General features: G+C 38.4%; 1 protein-coding gene across 2 annotated transcripts in view; it reads right to left on the reverse strand.

The window, feature by feature from the left end:
• The window catches only part of SLC16A7 (solute carrier family 16 member 7), a 169,656-nt gene that overhangs the window by 54,616 nt on the left and 90,795 nt on the right, over positions 1 to 24,245 (reverse strand). For both annotated transcript variants that reach the window (XM_060195016.1, XM_007516684.3), the window contains one exon: positions 3,918 to 4,164. In XM_060195016.1, the coding sequence (XP_060050999.1) occupies positions 3,918 to 4,134 (217 nt within the window). In that variant the 5' untranslated portion in view covers positions 4,135 to 4,164. The remainder of the gene's footprint in view (positions 1 to 3,917; positions 4,165 to 24,245) is intronic.

A 24,245-nucleotide genomic window follows, 5' to 3' on the forward strand; every position in this document is an offset into this window, starting at 1 on the left:
TGCCATGTGTGCTTAACCTGCTGCGCTACCACCTGACTCCCATCACCTATTTTTAAGAACAAGTTTAGAAATGATAATCATAAAATTAAATTTCTCAAACCATTAAATCTCAGGATCAAACCATAATGGGCATGGGGTGACTGTTGGAGGGTCCATTTGGTGTGGTCTCACAGGAGCTTTAGTCATGGGTGCAGTGAGTAGTGTGTGTATAAATGCTATGTGTATATGAAACTGTACTCCTAAAGCCCTACAGTATTGTAAACCAATAATAAATCAATAATTTTAACTGAGGGCCTAGTGTTGGTGCACCTGGTTGAGTGCACATATTACCATTCAAAAGGAACTGGGTTCAAGCCGCCCTCAGGCCCCACCTGCAGGGGACTTTGCTTCACAAGCTGAGTTGAAGCCGTCCTGCAGGTGTCTCTCTTTCTTCCTCTCTATTTCCCTCTTCCCTCACAATTTTTCTCTGTCTCTATCCAAAATTGAAATAAATATTTTAAAAGTTTTCAAATTATAATAAATGTGTATAGTATATATTATTAACTAATGTTTTCATTTTATTCATTTATTATTTTCCTAATTATAACACATATACTGTATGTTCATTTTTGTTTTTATTGAGATGTCCCTGCTCCAGATCAATTTTTTAATATTTATTTATTTATTCCCTTTTGTTGCCCTTGTTGTCTATCCTTGTTGTTGTTAATATTATTGTTGTCGTTATTGTTGGATAGGACAGAGAGAAATAGAGAGAGGAGGGGAAGACAGAGAGGGGGAGAGATAGACACCTGCAGACCTGCTTCACTGCCTGTGAAGCGACTCCCCTGCAGTTGGGGAGCCGTAGGCTTGAACCGGGATCCTTACTCTGGTCCTTGCGCTTTGCGCCACGTGCACTTAACCCGCTGTGCTACCTACCACCTGACTCCCCCCAGGTCAATTTTTTCAGAGAGAAAAAGTCAAAGAAATCCATCACTCCTAACAGCCCCTTTTTTTCTCTCTTTCTTTTTTCACTCCTTCTTTCTTTCCTTCCTCCCTTTCTCCTTCCCTCCCTCCCTTCCTTCCTTTCTTCCTTCTTTCTTTCATTTTGCATAGAAGCAGAGAAAAAATAGGGGGGAGGAGAGGGGAGAGAGGTAGAAAGGGACATTGCAGCATTGCTTCACTGTTCATGACACTTCCCCTCCAGTAGGTGGGGAAAGGGGATTACACCTGGATCCTTTCACATGGCAATATGTGTGCTCTACTAGGTGCACCACCACCCCATTCCTCTCAATAATTTTAAAAAAAGAACCAACACAATCCTTACAATCCTTAATGCAATTACTCAAAGGAGTATCTTAGAAAATATTTTATTAAAAGATACAGAATTCTTCACTGACATACCATACTTGATTCTAAAGACAACTTGGTACTAGAATAAGAACTTGATCTAACCAAAAAGGTAATGGGAGACATATATCAGACTAATCTAAAATAACTTGACATACAGAAAGCAAGACTACACACTAACACATAAATACATACAAACATACACTCAAACAGAGAATTACTGGAGGATAATTTTATTTTTACCTTTGTAGTAGAATGAATAGACTACCCCCGTGAAAATTTATTAAGTCACTAAGCAAATGACATTGGCAGGAGTCTACCTGAAAAAGCAGGTCTGTAAAAGGTATGGCCTAAATCCAACTCTGACACAACAGAAATGAAAAATATGAGAAAGGCAGAAAGTATAATAATTAAATTAGGTCATTTTTTTCAGATTAGAGTGATGATAATGACTTATTTTAAAAAGTCATAGGCCACATGGAACATACCTAATAAAGACTTCCCAGCTTCTTCCCACACAGAGACCCCTAGTTTCATTTGGCCTTTTCCCACCTTTGAGTACCTGTTTATTGGCAGTTTGCTTTATATCATACTACCTCTCAGCCACCAAGTTGCAGATGCTACCATGATGACATCCTGTCCTCCCTGGACAGAGGACCTCACCAATATGTCCTGGAACCAGGCTTCTCCAGAGCCCTACCGCACTAGGGAAAGATAGAAACAGGCTGAGGGTATGGATCAACCTGCCAATGATCATGCTCAGCAGAGAAGAAATGTACAGAAGCCAGACTTTCTACCTTCTGCTCCCCATAAAGAACTTTGGTCCATACTGAGAGAGAGAGAGAGAGAGAGAGAGAGAGAGAGAGAGAGAGAGAATAGGGAAGCTTCCAATAAAGAGGATGGGACAAAGAACTCTACTCTGATGTTGGGAACTGTGTGGAATTGTACCCCTGTTATCTGACAATCTTGTTGGTCATTATTAAATCACTAATAAAATTTAAAAAATTGTTTTGGGGGGCTGGGTGGTGGCACACCTCACTGAGCACATACATCATACATGCAAGGACCTGGGTTCAAGCATCTTGTCCTCGCCTTCAGGAGGAAGCATCATGAGCGGTGAAGCAGTGCTGGAGGTTTCTCTTTCTCTATGTCCCTCTTCCCTCTCAATTCCTCACAGTCCCATCAAATAAAGAAAGAAAAAAAAGTTTTTTGTCTTTTAGAAATATTTATCAGTTAATTGATGTTTGTGAAATAGACAGACCAGAGCACTGCTCCGTTTCAGCTTGCAGGGGCACAGAAGATCGAAACTGGGACCTCTGGGGCCTTCAGCATGCAAATCCTGTGCTGTGACAAGAGAGCTAGTTTCCTAGTCCCAGGTCTCTGCTTCTGTCTGCCACTAATGTGTTGTTTAATGTGGGAAACTATTTATTATTTTCTTAGCTACATAATGGAGAGAATGTTTTTTAAACAAAATTAGATCATATGGCATATAGCACACCCTTAGTGAAGCCTTGGTGAATACTATTAAGAAGTGGATATTACTGATGGAATAGCTCTCTTATAGTGAGCTATATTATCTCTACCTGCAAGTAAGAAATTACAGCAAATGCATTAGAGATTTTTAAGTGCTTATGGTGACAATTTATACATGTTTCTTAAAGTAGAATATCTAGTTGAGAGATAAAAATCTCAATGTCGTGAGTAATTACTTTAAAAAATCTATAAGCCTGATCTGTTACTGATATTTTTTAAAGCAGATAGGTGACAATAATGCACTAATAATTTTAATGTTTTTTAAAATATTTATAAGTTATACAGCACTTTGATTTTCATTATCATTCATGAATAAAAACTCATGTGAACATAAAATGGAATATAAGTGTCAGGAAGCCATTGTTTAAATAAAATATTCCATATTAAAGTTACCACAGAAATAATGAATTATTTCAATCATACAACATTGAATAACATACTTAAGGTAAAGTAGTTTCTAGGCTTATAGATTGTCAGTCATTTGGAGTTTCTCCTTTAGAAGAAATATTTCAACAAACTACATTGAAACTATCAAATGATATTAACATTGTATTAAAATTGTATGCAGGAATGAAATTATATATCCCTTGGATGTTTCATATGTATTAAATCATAATTTTTCTTAATTTTTAAAAAAAATTATCTTTATTTACTGGATAGAGACAGCCCAAAATCGAGAGGGAAGGGGGTGGTAAAGAGGAAGAGAGACAGAGAGACACCTGCAACACTGCTTCACCACTCTGGAAGCTTTCCCCTTACAGGCGGGGATGGAGGGATCCTGGTCCTTGCGCATTGTAACAGGTGCACCACCACTCCACTCAGCCCCTTAATTTTTCAAATATATTTTTATTTAGATAAACATTCCAGTAACACAGAGAATTAAGTGAATAGTTCACAATGCTAAGTGACCATTACAAATTAAGTTCATGTGGTTGGTTTTAAGCAACTGTCACTTGAAAATTGGACTTTATTAATAAAGAAAAGCTACATGTAAAACATTATAACATGAATGAAATGTTTTCTTAGTATAGGGTTCTACGTATTCCAAATAATCTTACCTCCTGCATACATAACAGCCAGCATAATGGATGATATCCATGCTGTCTCACTGTAAGTACTGTTGAATACATACTGAATTTCCTTGAAGAATACTGTCAGGGCTTTGGGAAGTGCATATGAAAATCCAATGGAGATAAATGATGCTCCAACTATTACCCAGCCCCATCCTCCATCAGGCGGTGGGTTTTCTGGTGGACCACTTGCCGGCGGTGGCATCTCTGCTTCTCTATTTCAATGCCAAGCAACCTATATAAAAATGAAATAGCTGTTGAAAACATTTCATATATTACTCTTGATAACTATCAATGTAGCATTTTCCACTTACAACTGATACTACATATAAATATTTTATATTTTGTACTCATTTCTGTATAGTGCAGTCAGCAACTGTACTGTCAGCCATCAACCTCCCAATAAAAATGACAAAAAGTAATCCTAACGTGAAAAAACTATGTATCACTTTATGGGGGGGGGTAATGGTTTATAGTACACTTTTTGACACATGGGTACAATTTCTCAGATTCCCATGAAATGTATCTGCAAAACATTATGACATCAACTTAAATCATTTTCCATCATCAGGTACTTGGACCTCAAGGCCCAGTGTACCATTCAAAAGTGTTTAGTAATTCATATGGGTGAGAAAATGTTCTCCAGAACTTTTGAATTCCTGAACTTAACAATCTGTCATGAAGTTTTCTCTCTGCTTTCTTTTAAGACATTTGTAATTCTAGGTCACAAGATCAGTTCTTTATCATTTTGAGTTATTTTTTGTTTGTTTATAGTATAAATAAGGGTCTATTTTTATCTTCTTGCATGTGGATATTCAGATTTCCAAATACTATTTGTTGGGGGGCTGTTCTTTTCTTGTTGAGTAGCCTTGGTACCCTAGTTAAAAAGCACTTGACCATACAAGAGTTTATCTTTGGACCCTAAACTCATTCTAATTGATCTATTGGTCTGCTTTTTTTTTTTAAAGACTTATTTTTTATTGGGGGAGATGAATGACAGTAAATACAGTAGACCAGTAAATACAGTCTTCTGCAAAACACTCTCACCCCCAGCAAAGGTCCTCCTCCACAATCATGCACTAGGACCAGAAAGACCCTGCCTTCCCCCCAGAGTCCTTTACTTTGATAAAATACACCAAACTCAGTCCAAGTTCTACTTTGTGTTTCCCCCTTCTGTTCTTATTTCTCAACATCTGTCCATGAAAGAGATCAGTCTATATTCCTCTTTCTCTTTCTGACTTATCTCACTTAACATGATTCCTTTAAGCTCCATCCAAAATGAGGCAAAGAAAGTGAATTTGTAACTCTAAATATCAGAGTAGAATTCCACAGCTTTCTTATCCACTGATCCATTGTTGGATACCTAGGTTGCTGCCAAGTTTTGGCTATTACAAATGTTACTTCTATGCCACAATGTGTTAATTTGTTGTTATTTGTAATGTGTTTTGAAAGCACAGTTATCTATAAAAAAAGATCATGCTGTATACTTGATAACAGTCTTACTCTTGTCACAATTTGGATGCTTTTGATATATTATTCTTCCTTAATTGCTTTGTGTGGGACTTCTAGTAATTAGTTTTTTTTTTTTTTTGCCTAATCACATTAACTAATGCTTCTAATTCTGAATTATATCTTTCCTATTCAAATCTCTATCAATGGGTAGAATAGTTTTTGCATAGGTTTTCAAAATATCTACTAGGCTTTTATAGCACCTTTTGTTATTTCTTCTTTGGAGTGGCTGTTGAAGATAATTCTGTTGTACTATTTTTGAATTGGCTTAATTATAGTTTATCTCATTTTATATAACTTGCAGAATGTAGATATTATAAAGCAGGGGTCACCAAACATTTTCTTTAATGGGCTAAACTATGAAGATTTTAAGATTTAGGATGTCTAATCTCTTTCACAAGTACTCATCTCAATAGTTTTAGTGCAAAAGCATTCAGTAATAACACTGGAAAAAAAGTGAATGATAGTAATCTAGTAAACCTTTCTTTGCAGCTGGCCTGAGGGCAATACTTAGTTTGCTGATCCTGATAAGAGAAAATTAGAAAACCAAAATAAAAATAATACACAACCATTAGTAATATATAAATATACTATTTTTGTATGTTTTTAATATTTTTACTATTAATGTATGTTTCTACTATTTTACTATCAATGTATGGTTTTACCATTTTCACTAAGTACAAGGAACCGTGCAAGGATCCCAGTTCAAGCTCCTGGCTCCCCACCTGCGGGGGTTCACTTCACAAGCGGTGAAGTGGGTCTGCAGGTGTCTACCCTCTGTCTTCCCCTTCTCTCACAATTTGTCTGTATACTATCCAACAACAACAGCAGCAACAACAATGGAAAAAAGATGGTGCCAGGAGCAGTGGATTGGTAATTCAGGCAGTGAGCCCCAGCAATAATCCTGGAGGAAAAAAAATCAAGTTGCTTTTCCCTTCCCTTCCTTTTTGTCTAAAATCACATTAAATTATAATATAATCTATAGATAAACAAAAAAATTTTTGTCTCAGTAAGTCCTGAATTTTGTGAGGTGGGCTTATTAAGTATGCATTTGTTCACTTAAATTTCCCTAAATTTCCCTTTAAGCTGTTTTTTTTTCAAGATTAAAGTTCATAAAGTCAAGAGAAATAATACTGCCAAAAACTGGATTTCACTAGCTACCGCTCTTAAAATTATTTAAGTATAATTAGAAATATTATTATCACTTAGTGTGTTAAGGCACAAATAAAAACTAAACAGTCTAAGGTATTGTTACTTTATATCTGAATGATGAAATATCCTTATGTCTCAAAATAATCGTATTTTAAAAACAGTAAGAAGAGCAACCTGGGAGGTTCACAGTGGCTAGACCAATGAACTTGGAAGGAAGCATGAGCTCACTGCTTCAGTGTGGTTCTAGGATTCTTTCTCTAATAAGTAAATAAAAAGATAAATCTTAAGAAAACAGCTTGAAAATATTCTCTGTAAAGATAAACCTACATGTTAGAAAGCTATCAAAGACTGTCAGAGAAACTAGAGAATCAAGGTTAAATGAAAGTATTCACTGCCGACAATACACACAGTGTAGATCCTAGATAATGGTCATCAGGGCAGGGGCATTTGTGTATGTTCATAAATATTCTAGAGATTATAACTGTCCAACACCGTATCTTGTCAAGAACTATTTTGAAAAAGGCTTGTATTTCATTAGTATGTTTGCTGTCTGATCTCATAGGAGTTTTTCTTTTCTTGGAAGCATGAGTTTTATTTATTTAATTTAAAGGAGGGTTCTTCTTCTTGAGTATCCCGGATTAAAAGATGATGTGTCTAATAGCTTCTGATTATTGGAAAGAGGATGTTTTTGTCATCTCCAGGACTTTACTGTTCTGGGCTGACTTTTAGGATAAAAGGGAAGTGAGAGGCAAAAAGAAGGACAAAAGTCACAGCACTGAAACTTTCTGCAGTGTTGTAGGTGACTGGGCACAAATCTGGGTTGTGCATGTGTAAAACAGATCAATATCCCAAAGAGCTATTTTGGTGACCCAACAATATCATGTAATAGTATAATATTTGGGAGCTTCGTGGTGGTACACATTACGGTGCACAAGGACCCAGTTCTAAGCCCCTTACTCTTCATCTGCAGGGGGAACTGTCACTAGATATGAAGCAGTGCCGTAGGCAGCTTTCCTTCTCTCTCCCTCTCTCCCCTCCCCTTCTCAAATTTTCTCTGCCCTACCATATATATATATATATTTATATATATATATATATATGAATTAAAAAAGGAAAAGAGATATAATCACATAAAAATGTATAATATTTGGGACACCCACCTCTTAGAGAGTACACAGTACTTTCAACAGGACCCCAGTTCCTAGAGGGAAGTTTAACAAGTGGTGGAACAGTGCAGCAGTAATCTCTCACTTTCTGTCTCTTTGTATCTCATCATTATCAAAAACAAAGAAAGGAAGAAAAGGGGTGGAGACCAGAGGTGGTAAGATAGGGAGGGGAGGGGAAGGGGAGGGGAGGAAAGGCACCACTGAAAACACTGAGTCCTGTAAGCACCAATCCCAGCTATAACCCTAGTAGCAAAATATCAGTACATTATTTAAGAAAGAAAGAAAAATAGACAGGTTTGAGGCAACACCACAGTGTTTGTGCACAGGACTTGCATACAGGAGATCCCAGGTCTGATCCTTGGTACCAGCAGTGGTCAGAGCTGAAGTAGTGCTTCTTCATTTAAAAACTGAGACATTGGGGATTGGACGGTAGTACAGCAGGTTAAGTGCACGTGGCACAAAGCACAAGGACTGGTGCAGGGATCGTAGTTGGAGCCCTTGGCTCCCCACCTGCAGGGGAGTCCTTCACAAGTGGTGAAGCAGGTCTGCAGGTGTCTTTTTCTCCCCCCTGTCTTCCCCTCCTCTCTCTGTTTCTTTCTGTCCTATCCTACAACAAACAACATCAACAATAACAATAATAACCACAAGAAGGGCAACAAGAGGGGAAAAAATGGCCTCTGGGAGCATGGGATTCATGGTGCAGGCACTGAGCCCCAGCAGTAACCCTGGAGGCAAAAAAAAAAAAAAAAGTGAGACATTGAAACTTTTTTTTTTAATCAAAGCAGCTGAAAAGTCAGACTTTTAAAGTTTTATAAAGAATCTGGATTTATATGTTACTAAATGTATATTATATACTAAATTAGAAGACTGAGGAAATACCACAGGGCATTTGTGTGGTAAACTACTTGCTGTTGTGCAATCAGAATATAAAAAGCATTTACGAGGTATAAAGTTCTCACTCTGCAATTTTCCCACTTGCATAACGGAAACTAAACTGTCTTTCATTACTAATTCATGAGTTTAAACTATTGTAGTTATTAAGCACATCTGCTTCAGTAAAGGCTTAGAAAAAAATTAATGGATCATTTTCCAATAATTTTAATATTAACACTTCTAAATAATCTTAAATCCATTATTTTGAAATGATATAAGTATGCAATGAAAATTTATGAATATTCAAATCGTGTAAGTATCATAAATGTGTTGCACTATTTTTTGTTGTTGTTTTCCATTTTATTTAGGGGAGGTAAATGTTAACAGTACAATTGTAGCTCCAGGAAATGAGCTCAGGCTTCTGTGCATGTGCAATGCAGCCTCCTAGCCATTTTTAAACTTTTATTTAGGGAGAAACAATGGTGTGGGGCAGGGGGAGGGGCAGGGTGAGAGGAGTGAGAGAATGTGAGAAGAAACACCTCAGTACTGTTCCACTAGTTGGTTCTCCTGGAGCCAACTAATAGTCCTCCTAGTGTGCTAAGTTGCCAGGACTTGAATTCAGAACCTCATACATGATACATACATGGTCTACTTGGTGAGTTGTCCCCCATACCTAACCATTAATATTGCTATTTACAAGGAAGCTAAATTGATAGTGGGAGTTCTATTTTTACAGATGTAATTTTTGCTTTTTGCTTCTTTCACTTATTTAGTGAAATAAGCCAGATGGAGAAAGACACACATCCATATGATTTTATGCACATGTGATATGTGGAGAAAACAAACATGAACTAAAATGAAGCAAAAATAAACTTTTGGACCATAAAACCAATTATAGCTTACTGGAAGGGCCAGAGGAGGAGGGAAGAATGAAATCTGTAAATCACGTAAAAGAGGATAACTGTACAGTGAAAGATAGAATTGGGCATTTAGTAGTGATCTTCAGTCATGCAGCCTGAGTCGTTATATTATTATTATTATTATTATTATTGGAGTTAATGGTTTCCAGTACAGTTGTTGACATATGGGTACAGCTTCTCATCTCCTCGTGGTATATCTTATATAACGTCATAATGCAAGGCTACATCAGTTAAAAAGACATTTAAACTACTTTGGGTACCAGAAAGGAAGAGGAAGAGAGGACAGGGAGCAGTGGTTCATACACTCATGAGCCCACCCCATGATGTTAAATAAATAAACAAGTAAGTAGCATCAATTAAAGAGCCTGCTGTGTGTATAAAAAATTACACTTTAGGAATTTTCTGATATACAATTCAAAATTTTTAATCAAGACAGATGAGCATTTAAAAATCTCCCAATGGAAAAATCTGCAACTAAGTATATGAAAAGTACTTCTTCTATTTTACTTTTTTTTAAAGAGTCAAACATAGCCTTGACTAGTTTCAAGTTTATAAAGTTTCAACCCTGGCAATTAAATATCCAGTTGCTTGACCTATGTCTGTATTAAACTACTGAACAAAGGCAACCAAGTCACCAGGTCAGCTGAAATTTGCATGAAATTATATGGAAGAATTTATAGTAAAGCAAGAGTTTTCTTTTTTATTTATTTCATTTTTGAGAGATCTACTCACTAAATCAACAACAAACTGAGGAGGGTGTCTAGAATGACAGCTGGTGAAGGAATTAGAAAATTGGGGGGGGGGGGGTAGATAGCATAATGGCTACGCAAAGAGACTCTCCTGCCTGAGGCTCCAAAGTCCCATGTTCAATCTCCCTGCACCACCACTATAAACCAGACAGAGCTGAGTAGTGCTCTAGTAAAAAAAAAAAAAAAGAGAAAGAAAGAAAGAAAATTTCATATAAAAATCTAAAATACACATAGGACTGGAATTTAAATTCAAACTTATGACAATTAAAATAATTCACCTAAATAGATGTCCTGGTTCTGGGGTGACAGTTTTGAAGAGAGGCCCATATGATTTCGATCTCACCAAAAGCCTAGGTCTCTTTGTGATATAAAAACTTAAGAGGGGATGTAGTGATATAAAGGAAGCAAGAGAAAGAGAGAGACCTACAACACAGCTTTTCCACTTGTTAAGCTTCCCTTCTACTGGTGGGGACCAGGGGCTTGGACCCTGGTCCTCATGCATACTTATGAATACACTCTACTCAGAGCACCACCACCTAGTCTGCCTTTGTGACTTTTTATCCTATTTTCAAGCCAAGCAGAAGAGGCCCCTTCCTCCCTGTTAAATGCACATCTGAGAAGGAACTCTTCAGACTCCTATTGCCTTTTTTCAACTGACCTCTCTGCTGACCATCCATTTCAAACACTCCTTACCCCTCCACCTTTACAGGCTAATCTAATTCTATACTTATACTGCATAATGTGGACTTCCTCCAATAAAATCACATTATATGCAGTTGGCTTAAATCTTCAAGTGAAATCTATCCATGTAAAGGTGGCTGCTGACATACTTGAGATCAAACATGGTATTTATTATGCATTTATTTAGCTTCCCAGATCTAAATCAGAATGCTTTAGCTCCATGAACCCTTATTGATAGTTTACACCATCTGGAAGTTAATTTTCAAAACATTGCTCAGAAATAATGTAATCAGTTTAAGTCAGTAAATGTTAGAAAACTCTTGCTTAGGGTGGGGTAGACAGCATAATGGTTATGCAAACAGACTCTCATGACTGAGGCTCCTAAATCCCAGATTTAATCTCCCCCCCACCATAAACCAGAGCTGAGCAGTGCTCTGGTGTTTCTGTTCTCTCTCTCTCTCTCTCTCTCTCTCTCTCTCTCTCTGCATTTCTCTCAAAAATGAAATAAATAAAAAAGAAAACTCTTGCTTTACTATAAATTCTTCTAGAGTGACTACAGATAAAGCATGTATTGTTTACATCCTATAAAGTGACCTATGTATTTACCCACAGGAATCGATGTGTACCTTGAAGAATAACGGACTGTTCTTTTTAATCTCTATTCTCTTCTTCTTATACAAAAAGAAGTAGTGAGGCCAAATTAATGTACAATGTTTTAGTTTAGGTGACAACTTACTCAGTTTTATAACAGGAATTAAAGTGAGCCAAATCTTTTCTTCCCCACATGTAATTGAATTAAAATTGGAATCTTATTCTGGGAGGTAGTTATTGTACTAAATGGACCTTCTTTTAAAGACTCTTGTCCGGTTTACTTTTGACGTTTAGACAAGATACGTATCAATAGTGGTTGGCCTACAAAATGTCAGTAGCACAGCCCATATTTTTCCTGTAAAGCATTGCTGCAGTTAAAGGAGTGAAGAAGCTGAGTGACATACATGTCAGACAACTAAAGGCTTTATGATAATGGGGAAGCCAGGCAACAATGGGACTACCAAGTAATGATTCATGAAGAATTATAAAGGCGTGTGCTACGCTAACCAAGTCTCCTGATTTCTAATACTGTATACTATATGTCTAGAAAGTATGAATGTACTTGATGTAGTCTTAGAAATGGAGAGAGGAGGGGAAGACAGAAAAGGGGAGAGTCATGTGGCACAAAGCGCAAGGACAGGCATAAGGATCCTGGTACAAGCCCCCAGCTCCCTACCTGCAGGGGAGTCTCTTCACAAGTGGTGAAGCAGGTCTGCAGGCGTCTATCTTTCTCTCCCCCCTCTGTCTTCCCCTCCTCTCTCCATTTCTCTCTGTCCTATCCAACAATGATGACATCAATAACAACAACAATAACAACTACAACAACAGTAAAAAACAAGGGCAACAAAAGCAAAAACAAATAAACAAACAAATGAAATGGCCCCACAAAGGTTAACATCCATGTCCTAACAGCCGGAACCTCTCCTCTCAGGATGTCCTTAACTGGCACTATAGACTAAAAGTCTTATTTGTGGAAAAAATCATATTTTATACCTAATGTGTTTGTATCCGAAGGTGGGAGCTAATGAAGAAGCAGATGAGCAAGCAAGGAGATGTTTTCATGAACAGAATTTGTTCTCGAATAAAGAAGTCCCATGCAGTTGATATATGGCTCATTAGTAGAGCACCAGACTTGAAGATAGAAGGTTCTGAGTTTGACTCTTAGCAATGCCTGTAATGGAATAAAGTTCTTTTTCTTTCTCTTTCATAAGTAAGCAAAAAAACATTTAAAATAAATAAATGAAACCCTAGAGACCTCCCTATCTCTTTCTGCTGTGTAAGGATATAGTTTTTCTGTGAACCAGGAAGAAAATGTAACCAGAAATTCAATATTTTGGCACTTTTATCTTGAACTTCCTAACACCCAAAACTGTGCAAAATATATTTATATGGTTTATGAGCCATCTAGTCTGTGATACAGCAGTCAACATATACAGCAGCCCTAACAGAATAAGATCAGGATTTGTACCTAGAGCAGGGTCCTGTATCAACAAACACTTAAAATATATGCATAAATGGGTCTGGAATTTGGTATGAGCAGCTGAACACTTTTGGAGGTACATTCTAGGAAAGGTTATTAATGGACCATAAAGGGTAATAATGCTGAGACCCTAGAAAAAACAGAGGAGAGTTCACTCTTCTTAGAGAATGTCTAAGTTCTCTGAAACAGAATGTTGATGGGACTATGAAGGGTTAGAGATGGTTCAGCCAAGTTCTGAAGTGGATATGAGGAACAAATCATCCAGCAATGGGGAAAGGTGATATCTTTTTTTCAAATAGTGGCAAGGAGGGAGTCAGGTGGTAGCGCAGCGAGTTAAGTGCACGTGGCGCAAAGCGCAAAGACCGGTGTAAGGATCCCGGTTCGAGCCCCCGGCTCCCCACCTGCCTGGGGTTTGTTTCACAGGTCTGCAGGTGTCTATTTTTCTCTCCCCTTCTCTATCTTCCCCTCCTCTCTCCCTTTCTCTCTGTCCTATCCAACAACAATAATAACTACAACAATAAGAGCAACAAAAGGGAATAAATATTGAAAATTTAAAAAAAAAAAAACTGGCAAGGAGAGGCTGCAAGTGTGAGCATACATGAAGTCATGGGTTCTGACCCCTAAACCCAAATAGGAGGACTGCAGAAGCAAGGATGGAGCTCCATGGGTGGCTGAGTATTGCTGTAGTGTCTCCTCTCTCTCTCTCTCTTCTCTCTCTCTCTCTCTCTCTCTCTCTCTCTCTCTCTCTCTCTCTCTCTCTCCGGCTATCCCTCTCTTTCTACCCAAATATTTTCAGAAATAATGAGAAGATGACACGGGAGTATAGTAACTGAGTATGTGTAAAGCATATGTGGCCTCCCTTATCCCCCCCCAAAAAAAGTAGTGAGGGTTGGTTGAATTGTGTTCTAGTTCACTGTATAGCTTGAGAGTAATAAAAGTGGCTACTGCCTCAGCTCAGACTGTGTCCAGAGACTTCAGGTGTGGAATGACAACCCTTCAGCTTCATTACTCAGGTGAGACCTTTCCTTTCACAGTATTCTCTAATTCCATCCCAGGTGGTTCACTTTCTAACAAAGTCCCAAAACCTAGCTATAGACCAGGTTCTGTGAGAGAGAGTATATGTTCACACTTATCCATAAACCAGTGCAAAATATATACCTGAAAGCAGAAGTACACTAGAGTTTGCAGTGAGTACCCCCCTAACACTTCCTCTCCACTATTCCAACCTTTGGGTCCATGATTGCTCAACAATTTGTTTGGCTTTGTATGTTAACTCTTTTTTCGGCCACCAGGTTCCAGATGTCATCAAGATGCCGGCCAGGCTTCCCTGGACTGAAGACCCCACCAAAGTGTCCTGGAGCTCCGCTTCCCCAGAGACACACCCTACTAGGGAATGAGAGAGGCAGACTGGGAGTATGAACCGACCAGTCAACACCCATGTTCAGCGGGGAAGCAATTACAGAAGCCAGACCTTCCACCTTCTGCAACCCAAAATGACCCTGGGTCCATATGCTCCCAGAGGGATAGAGAATGGGAAAGCTATCAGGGGAGGGGATGGGATGGGATATGGAGATTGGGTGGTGGGAATTGTGTGGAGTTGTACCCCTCCTACCCTATGATTTTGTTAATTTATCCTTTCTTAAATAAAAAATAAATTTAAAAAAAGTGGCTATTTTGCTGATGCTAGGTCTAACCAAAGTGTTGATGGAAATGGTCCTGGTTCCAACTAATTCCTTGTAGTAAAATGTCAGGAGAGAAAAATGATTTGAAGACAGACTGCTAATTGATAAAAAGCAGAAGTCAATGATTTAGAGAAATCTTCACTCTCTGTCCTCCCTATAGGAAATATGGCTAAAAGAAAATGCTCTGAGTGTGTTGGGGTGGGGGGAACTACCATTTGCTAAGATTTGTCAACCATCTCAAAAGCAGGAGGAGCTGTTTTAAAAACAGTAATAGAATGAGCATGAAGACAATGTAAATCTCACTAGGTTTACGACCTAAATAAGGCTACTTCTCCTACAGCAAATCCAGAATGCCAGTGCCAGAGCAGGGGAGCAGCCTCAGATGGATAGAAGGACCAGCCTGACCACCAACATGCAAGTGTGTCACATCATACACTCTGCCCTCTGCACCCGCGTAGCATTCCTTACCTACCCATAATTCAGGTCCAGTAGACTCCCTTGTGGTATGAAAAAACACATCAGAGTGGCTTACCTATAAGCAAATGTGTAGTCTTGTCTTCTTTTCAGAGTCCTAACAGGAAAACTATGCATGGTTCCACAATTAAGGAAAATGACTATCAGTGCGGTTTTAGTCTATACCATTTAGCTCCCAGTTTCAAAGTCACAAAATCCTATTACAAGTAACGCTGCACTTAGTAGCTAGCACCCAGACCCGCTGCTCTGACTTAAGTGTAATTGATAGAAATCCACTTATTATCTAGCATTCCTTAACTACTTCTCTAAATAGTTGCTTAGAGTTCCCTTAATTTATAGTTAAAATTTCCTGTAGCATAATTGCAAAGTCAACAATAATACCATATTCACTTTTCATATTTAGTGATATTCTATGGTCAAGAGAGAAAAAGTGAACTATATTTTTAAAAACTCAAAAGTTTTTCATTTTGAAAGTGTCATCCTCAAAGATTTTCTGGTGGTTTCTTTTCTCAGTTTGAAAAGAAATTGGGTCTAAGGGGAATTAAAAATATTCTGATATTTCTTAAAAGATTACAGAGCCAGAAATAGGCTTTTGCTCTTCTTTTTCCAAATTAAGAAGATCATCAGTAAAAAATTAAGTAAGAAAAAATGTAGCAGTGATAAGATTCAGGAATAGGCTAGAATCTCCTCAATGTTTCTTTAAAATACTGTAGCAGTGGGGGTAGGAGTAGGAAATAGTAACACAGCAAGGTGAACCAGCCTGGCCAGAAGCATTAAGTAACATGACTTTCCATTTCCCCAAGATACATTTCCCTGGTCTATTGAATCCCTAAACAACTGAATGACTCAAGTTTCCTATGAACTGTCCCTCTATTTTTACCTAAATATAGACTGTTCCACCTATAACTACCTCATTGTCAGCTACAATCTTGTGACTCTATAATCCCTGTTCTCTACTTCCCTTGTAACAAACGTACTTACAGTATGGAGAAACTAAAGACCATCTAAAATGCCCCCTTTGGAAATAGTTGAATATTATTGCCCTCCATTTGACAGACTATTTACTATATATAAATTAAATGTGGCTATGAAAAATTATACAGCATGGCAGACGTCTACTATGTGATATTCATTGAGAAAGGAGGGTGTAAGTGTATATGACACTAAAATTTAATGTCGAGACATAGAAGGGACAGTCAGATAGTCAATCTGGATGGATGGCTGCTTCACTTTGAGCATGACTCGCTGTGGCTATGACCTCTGTTCAAGCCCAGCAACCACTACAGTGGTGGGAGCTGTGCACCCTCTAGTCAGTTAATTAATTAATTAATTAATTAAACTTGATAAGACAGAGAGAAATTTAGAGGGGAAGCAGAGACAGGTGGAGAGAAAGAGAGAAACTTGTAATTCTGCTTCACCACTCATGAGACTTGCCCCACCCCCACAGGTAGGGGCCCAGAGTATTCAACCTTGGTCCTCGCATATGGTAAGGTGAACTACCCAGATCTCTCTATCTTTCTATCTATACTGACATATGGATATAAAAATACATGAAGTTTGATTTTAATGTGTGGATTTTAGAAAACATTAACTTGCAGCAATACTATTATACCTAATACATAATATAATTCAATCTATTATTATGTATTTAGTGATTGGCACTATTTTTGGTTTTATATCTGCTTTGAAAATGTAGTTTAATTATAACTAGTCTATAACTGTTTCGTATCGGGTTATTATAAAGGTATATAGTGAACATGGAAAATGTAGTTCATGTTAGAGATTTAATCTATACTTTTTGTTATCTTTATTTATTTATTGAATAGAGAAATCCAGGAATCAAGAAGGAAAGGGGCTATAGAGAAGGAGAGAGAGGGGCACCTGCAGCATTACTTTACTACTTGCAAAGCTTTCCCCCTGCAGGTGGGGACTGGGGGCTCGAACCCAGTTTCTTGTGCATACTAACATGTGCGCTCAACCAGGTGCACCCAGCACCCTAATCTCTGTTTTTAAGAACCTGTTTTCCTGAAATATATGGATGAAAGAGAAAAAGGAGCCCATAAAAATAGTTTTCCTGGGGCAAGGGAGATAGCATAATGGTTAAGCAAAAGACTTTTATGCCTGTGGCTCCAAGATACAGCAATGCTCTGGTCTTTGTATCTTTCCTATTAAAATAAAATTAATTTTTAAAAGTAAGTTACTAAATAGTAGGCTTGTTTTCTATATAAATAATTTTTTAAAAAAACAGCTCGCCTGAATTGTGTGCCACATACCTCACCCATGTCAAGCTCAGTTCCCACTCAACTGGAGAGTTTCAATGCTTTGTCATTTTGCCCTCTCTGTTTCTGACAGTCCAGAGTAGTGAAGCCCAAGAAAGAGTAAGAAACAAAGGAATAAAGAAGGAGAGAGGGAGAAGGGTGAGGAAGGGAGGGAAGAAAAGGAAGGAGCAAGGAAGAGGAAAAGGTAAAGAGGGAAGGAAAAAAGAAAAGATGTACATATATACCTATGGTACTGCCAGAATTGAGAGATATATTGTTTTTATCTGCTTCTTCTTCCTTTTTTTTTTTTTCTGCCTCCAGGGTTATTTCTGGGGCTTGGTGCCAGCACCATGAATTCACTGCTCCTGCAGACCATTTTTTTTCTCTTTTATTGCCCCTGTTGTTTATCTTCATTATTATTACTGTTGTTACTGCTGTTGTTGTTGGATAGGACAGAGAGGAGGGGAAGACAGAGATGGGGAGAGAAAGAGAGACACCTGCAGACCTGCTTCACCGCCTATGAAGTGACACCCTGCAGGTGGGGAGCCGGGGGCTCAAACCGGGATCTTTATGCCGGTCCTTGCACTTTGTGCCATGTGCACTTAACCCGCTGTGCTACCACCCGGCCCCCTTTTTCTCCCCTTCTTTACCCTGATAGAATATCCTCAAATCAAGACATCCCATCAGGGCAAACACTAAATCAAGCGAATAGGCCTAGAGCAAAAGACAAAGCCAAACCAAAGGTGTTGGCCTTAGTGCTCTTTCATAAAACATTTTAAGCCTTTTATTTTTCTTTCCATAGAGGATGAGACACAGAGAGAAGAGAGACACTTGGTAGTACTGCTCCACCAATCATGAGCTGCCATGAGGTGAAACAGGGGGCTTGAACCTGAGTCCTCACATATGGGAATATGTGCACTCTTCCTGGTATGCCACCACCCAGCCCCTTCTTAACATATTTGTAGACTTAACACAGGCACCAGGGAATACCTTCAGTTTGAAAAATAAATGGGGGAGTTGGGCTGTAGCGCAGCGGGTTAATCGCAGGTGGCGCAAAGCACAAGGACCGGCATAAGGATCCCGGTTCAAACCCCGGCTCCCCACCTGCAGGGGAGTCGCTTCACAGGCGGTGAAGCAGGTCTGCAGGTGTCTCTCTTTCTCTCCTCCTCTCTGTCTTCCCCTCCTCTCTCCATTTCTCTCTATCCTATCCAACAACGACAACAATAATAACTACAACAATAAAACAACAAGGGCAACAAAAGGGAATAAATAAATAAAATAAATATTAAAAAAAATAATAAAAAAAAACCCGAAAAATAAATGGGAGTGAGGGTAATGAAAAGATCAATAGAAAAGTCCCAAGAAACCTAATAAACTAAATTTTTCTATAATCAAGTAGGCTTAGACAGGCATATCTTATATTTTTTTAAAATTTGTATTAGTGGTTTGTGACTTACAAAATTATAAGATAATAGAGGTATAATTCCACACCATTCCCACCACCAGAGTTCTTTGATCTCATCTACTCCAGTGGAAACTGTTATAGTTCTCCCAAGGTTGACTTTATATCTCTGTCAATATGTATGTATATATATTTCCCACATTTTTTTCTTTTCTTATAATATTTTCTTTTTTAATTTTTTATATTAGCTTTATTCATTTATTGGATAGAGACAGCTAGAAATTGAGAGGGGAGGGTAAGATAGAGAGGGAGAGAGACAGAGAGACACCTGCAGCCCTGCTTCACCACTCATGAAAATTTCCCCCTGCAGGTGGGGACCAGAGGCTCAAACCTGGGTCCTTTTGCACTATAACATGTGTGCTCAATCAGGTGCACCACCACCTGCCCCCCACACACATTTTTTCCTATGGTCCAGCCTTCACTTCTTTCCTAGGTCACACCTACACATATTTTTCCTCTTCTCTCTCAGAGAAACAAAACAGTGCCTGACATCCTCTGCTGTTTTCTAGATTTGTTTCCTTTTCAGTGATGGACTAAAAGCAGATATTCCTGGAGGCGAACATTTTGGGTCCCAGTGGAATTGGGATCCAGAGCCCTCTGGTTATCTTCCCCCAACACTTCTCCCCTCTGGGAGCACAAACCAAAATTCTTTTTGGGCTGCAAAAGGAAGGACTTCTGGCTTCTGTAATTACTTTTGTGCTGGATGTAGATGTTGGCAGGTCAAACCATAGCCCTCAGGACTAGAACTTTTTTTTTTTTTTTTTTTTTGCCTCCAGGGTTATTGCTAGGACTCAGTGCCTGCACTATGAATCCACTGTTCCTGGAGGCCATTTTTCCCAAGTTTTTGCCCTTGTTGTTGTTATTATTATTTTTATTGTTGCCATTGTTGTTGTTGTTGTTGGATAGGACAGAGAGGAGGGGAAGACAGAGAGGGAGAGAAAGATAGACACCTGCAGACCTGCTTCAATGCCCATGAAGCAACCCCCCTGCAGGTAGGAAGCTGGGGGCTTGAACCGGGATCCTTATGCCCAATCCCTGAGCTTGGCGCCATGTGCGTTTAATGCCCACACCCCACAAAGCATATCTTTTAAAGAATTGAGAATGTTTCTATTTGCACTAGCTAGAATCAAATATTCTAAAACATATTCTTATAAGTATTATACTACCAAATATGCTACCAGACTAGATACAAGAATAGTGATTTTTGGAAATATGAAATGACTAGGTGATTTCCACTTGGTAATTGTATAATACAACAAAATATACTAAATATAATCTAATGTAATATTTTTGTGGGGTTGAACTTGGCAATAGTAAGCCTCAGGCCTAAAAGACTTTTGCATAGTAACTACTATGCTATTGCCTTAGCCCTAATATTTTTTCATCAGGTTATATAAATTCAACAGATACAGAATCAAAATATTTATGGTATGAACTGTAGTGTAGTCTGTTACAACATTTAAAATGTGTAATATACAAGGTGCTATTTTAAAAAAATGTATCCATGTGAGATTTTTATAATTTTAGGTCTTATTGTCTCACTTCTATGGAGACACATTCTGTTAAGAAGCATGAAGGTATGATGCTTCAGTGTTTTAACCTTTAAAAACAAAAAAACCCAGAAAAACCCTAAAACTACACAAACATGTCCCAGATGCTCTAAGGGGGTTATATAAGAACATTTGTGGAAATTACACTGTGATTGAATGTATAGGGCAGCTCATCTGGATAGTGTGCCTGCTCAGCCAACGGACAAAGCTTCAGCACTGTGATCCCCTCCCCAACCAGATTCTTTTTGCATAGCCACTGTGCTGTCTCCCCAGCTTATCTCTCTACCTGAAAAAAGTCATCCATGAGTGATGCAGCTGTGTTGACTATGAAAAGGTAGGATTTGAGAGAAGCATGCAGGAAAGTGCGCCCCACCCTAAGCTTCCAAGACTGGGGGAAATATAGGCTCTATAATGGAAATTCGAGCTTCCTGCTGTCTTAGGGTCATACACCTTCAGATGAGGCATACTACCTATGTGAGCTATTTTTCCTGCCACAGAAAAGCATTTTAAAATCTACAACTAATATAATCAAGAAAATAAACAGTACTATGGAGATTTTTAATGAAGAAATTAAATATGTAAAAAGTACCCAGATTTTGGAACCCAAAATCTGATAAATATGTCTTTTTAAAAATTTCTTAATTGGGGGATTAATGGTTTACAGTCAACAGTAAAAGACAATAGTTTGTACATATGTAACATTTCCCAGTTTTCCACATAACAATTTAACTCCCATTAGGTCCTCCTCTTCCAGCATGTTCCAGGACCTGAACCCTCCCCCTCACCCCAATAAATATGTTTTTAAAATTAAAAAAAAGATAGGATTTGAGAACTGAAGACAATTCTGAGTGTACTGGCGGCACTGATACTTGGATTTTAGGAATCTAAAATATTGAACTGCTAAGTAGATGCACCTACCCACATAGTGAAATTCATTCAAGTAATTCCTTCAATATAACTTTTCTCATTCAGTCCACAGACTTTCTAACCTTGGAAAAGTTGCTCAAACAGTGTCTATCTACTCATTACTTAATTTGAACAGCACTAGCATTTTCCAAAGAAAGGAAGAAGTGTGTACCTCACATGTTTATACATACTAAGAATATACACAAAAAGAACTATTTTAGTGTTAAAAGAATAAAAGAATATGAGCTTAAAGGTAACTCATAGAACAATTATTTCTGCAACTTTCTACAAAGAAACTAAATACTGTGCCTGTCACTTGCTCAAAGGGTTACAGCACTTACTATGATATATGTATTTGAATATGCTATAATGTTATACCTTGCATGTCAGGTAAAGGAAGTAACAGGATATTGGAGTTTGTTTACTTATTTGTTAACAGCAGTGCTATCACTGGGGCTTGGTGTATGAAGGACGAGTCCACTGCTCCTGATGGTTTTTGTTAATTTTTTAAATAAAGATAGGACTTGAATAGAAAGAGGAAATATAGACAGAGAGAGAGAGAACTTTGGCATTGCTTCTTAGCTCAGTAAGCTTCCTCCACACAGATGGCAATCAGGGTTTTGAACCCAGGTCCCTGCACAGGGAATGTATGTGCTTTACCCAATGTACCACCACCTATCCCAGCTAGAGTAATTTTAATCACTTAGTCATTTCACTTTTCCAAAAATCACTATTCTGTGTATCTAGTCTGAGAGCATATTTGGTAGTATAATACTTATAAGAATATGTTTTAGAATATTTGATTCTAGCTAGTGCAAAGAGTAACATTCTCAGTTCTTTAAAAGATATGCTTGTGGGGGGCAGGCGGTAGCACAGGGCCTCATATCCGAAAGTCTGATGTATGGCTGATAGTGTTATTGCCCTAGCCCTCCCACTATGGTTATGAAATGGAAATCACTAGGTACATCTACGACAGTCTCTACTAAATGATGTATTTATTTCACAGTTTTTCAAGGTCTTTACAATTTTTTAATGTTTTAATTATCTTTATTTATTTATTTGATAGAGACAGAAATTGAGAGGGAAGGGGGAGATAAAGAGACAGAGAGGCACCTGCGACACAGCTTCATGAGTTGTGAGCTTTCCCTCTGCAGGTGGGGACTGGGGGCTTGAACCTGGGTCCTTGTGTACTGTAACAGGTGCACTCAATCAGGTGTGCCACCACGCAGCCTCCAGTCTTTACAATTTTAATATACATTCATTTCAATTTTCTTTTGTTATCGAATACAGAGCTCCTATACTTGCTTAACTGCAGAAAAGCCCCTTCCCCCCAAAAAAGATTCAAACCCAACAGCAAAGAAAATAAAATAAAAAATAAACCAATAGGAATACATCAAACTGAGAAGCTTCTGCACAGCAAAGGGTACTATTACCCAGACAGAGAGAGACACCCAATGGCATGTGGCATGTATATTTATACAGCACACATCAGACAAAGGACTAATAATCAAAATGCACAAATAGCTCAGTAAACAAAGCACAAAAAAACAAGCAACCCATCCGAAAATGGGGCCAGGACATGGACAGAAATTTCACTGAGAAGAGACCCAGAGTGCCAACAGATGCATGAGAAGGTGCTCAAAGACACTGAGCATCAGAGAAATGCAAATAAGGACAAGAAGATACCACTTACACCTGTAAGAATGTCATACATCAGAAAGGACAGAAATGACAAATGTTGGAGAGGGTGTGGAGGAAAAGGGACACTTCACTTTTGGTGGGAGTACAAAATGGTCCAACCACTGTGAAAGGCATTTTGGAGACTTACTGGAACACTAGGAATGGATCTGTCTTACGACCAAGCAATTCTCCTCCTAGGGATTTACCAAAAGGAGACAGAAACACCTGTATGAAGAGATTTGTGTATACCTATGTTCATAGCAACACCGTTTATATCGCAAGAACCTAGAAGTAATTTAGAGGTCCAACATCAGATGAGTGGTTAAAAATTTGTGGTATATGTACAGGACAGAATACTATTCAGCTGTTAAAACTGATGAGGTTGTCTTCTTTGCATCCTCTTGGATGAAACTTAAGGTCACCATGTTGAGTGAGGTAAGCCAAATGGCGCAGGATGGATGCCAAATGATCTCACTTACTAGCAGAACTTCATAAAATACTGGTTAGGGAGGGAGAGCACAAAGTGAAACAGAGACTGAACAAGTAAAAATTCACCAAAGTAAGGACTCTGGGGAGGGAGGCAGAGGGTGGACATGGAGAAATTCTGGGGGCCTATTCATATAATGAAATTGTATGCATATGTCAGTGATTATGCTTTAAAGCATTGACCCCGTTAGTAAAAAATAAAAGAAATCTTCCCTCTATTGAGCAAAATCTCTTGCATTGCCACCTAATAAGGCTATCCTACACACTAATACAGCATGCCTTTGGAAACAAAACAACAACGAAAAAAATCATAGCACCCCAGGAAGGGACAGAACAGGTAAAGTTCTGAACTTGTGGGTGTGAAGTTCCAGGTTATTTTCCTGATACCACATATGCCAGACAGATGCTTTGATTTCTCCCCCATTCACTATCAAAGAAATAAATAAGATAACTCTGAAAAAATTATAAGGCTGTACACCAAAAACATCACTTTAAAACTTAAAAAAAAAAAGTCATGGGGGTAGTGGAGGAGCACCCTGTTGAAAATACACAGAACACTGCACAAGGACCTGGATTCCAGCCCTAGCTCCACACCTACAAGGGGGACACTTTAAGTGCAATGAAGCAGGTCTATCCCCCTCTTTATTTCCCATCCCCTCTCAAGTTCTCTCTGTCCTATCAAATAGAAAAAAGAAAA

The sequence above is a fragment of the Erinaceus europaeus genome, chromosome 7 (genome assembly GCF_950295315.1).
Source record: "Erinaceus europaeus chromosome 7, mEriEur2.1, whole genome shotgun sequence".
Lineage (NCBI taxonomy): Eukaryota > Metazoa > Chordata > Mammalia > Eulipotyphla > Erinaceidae > Erinaceus > Erinaceus europaeus.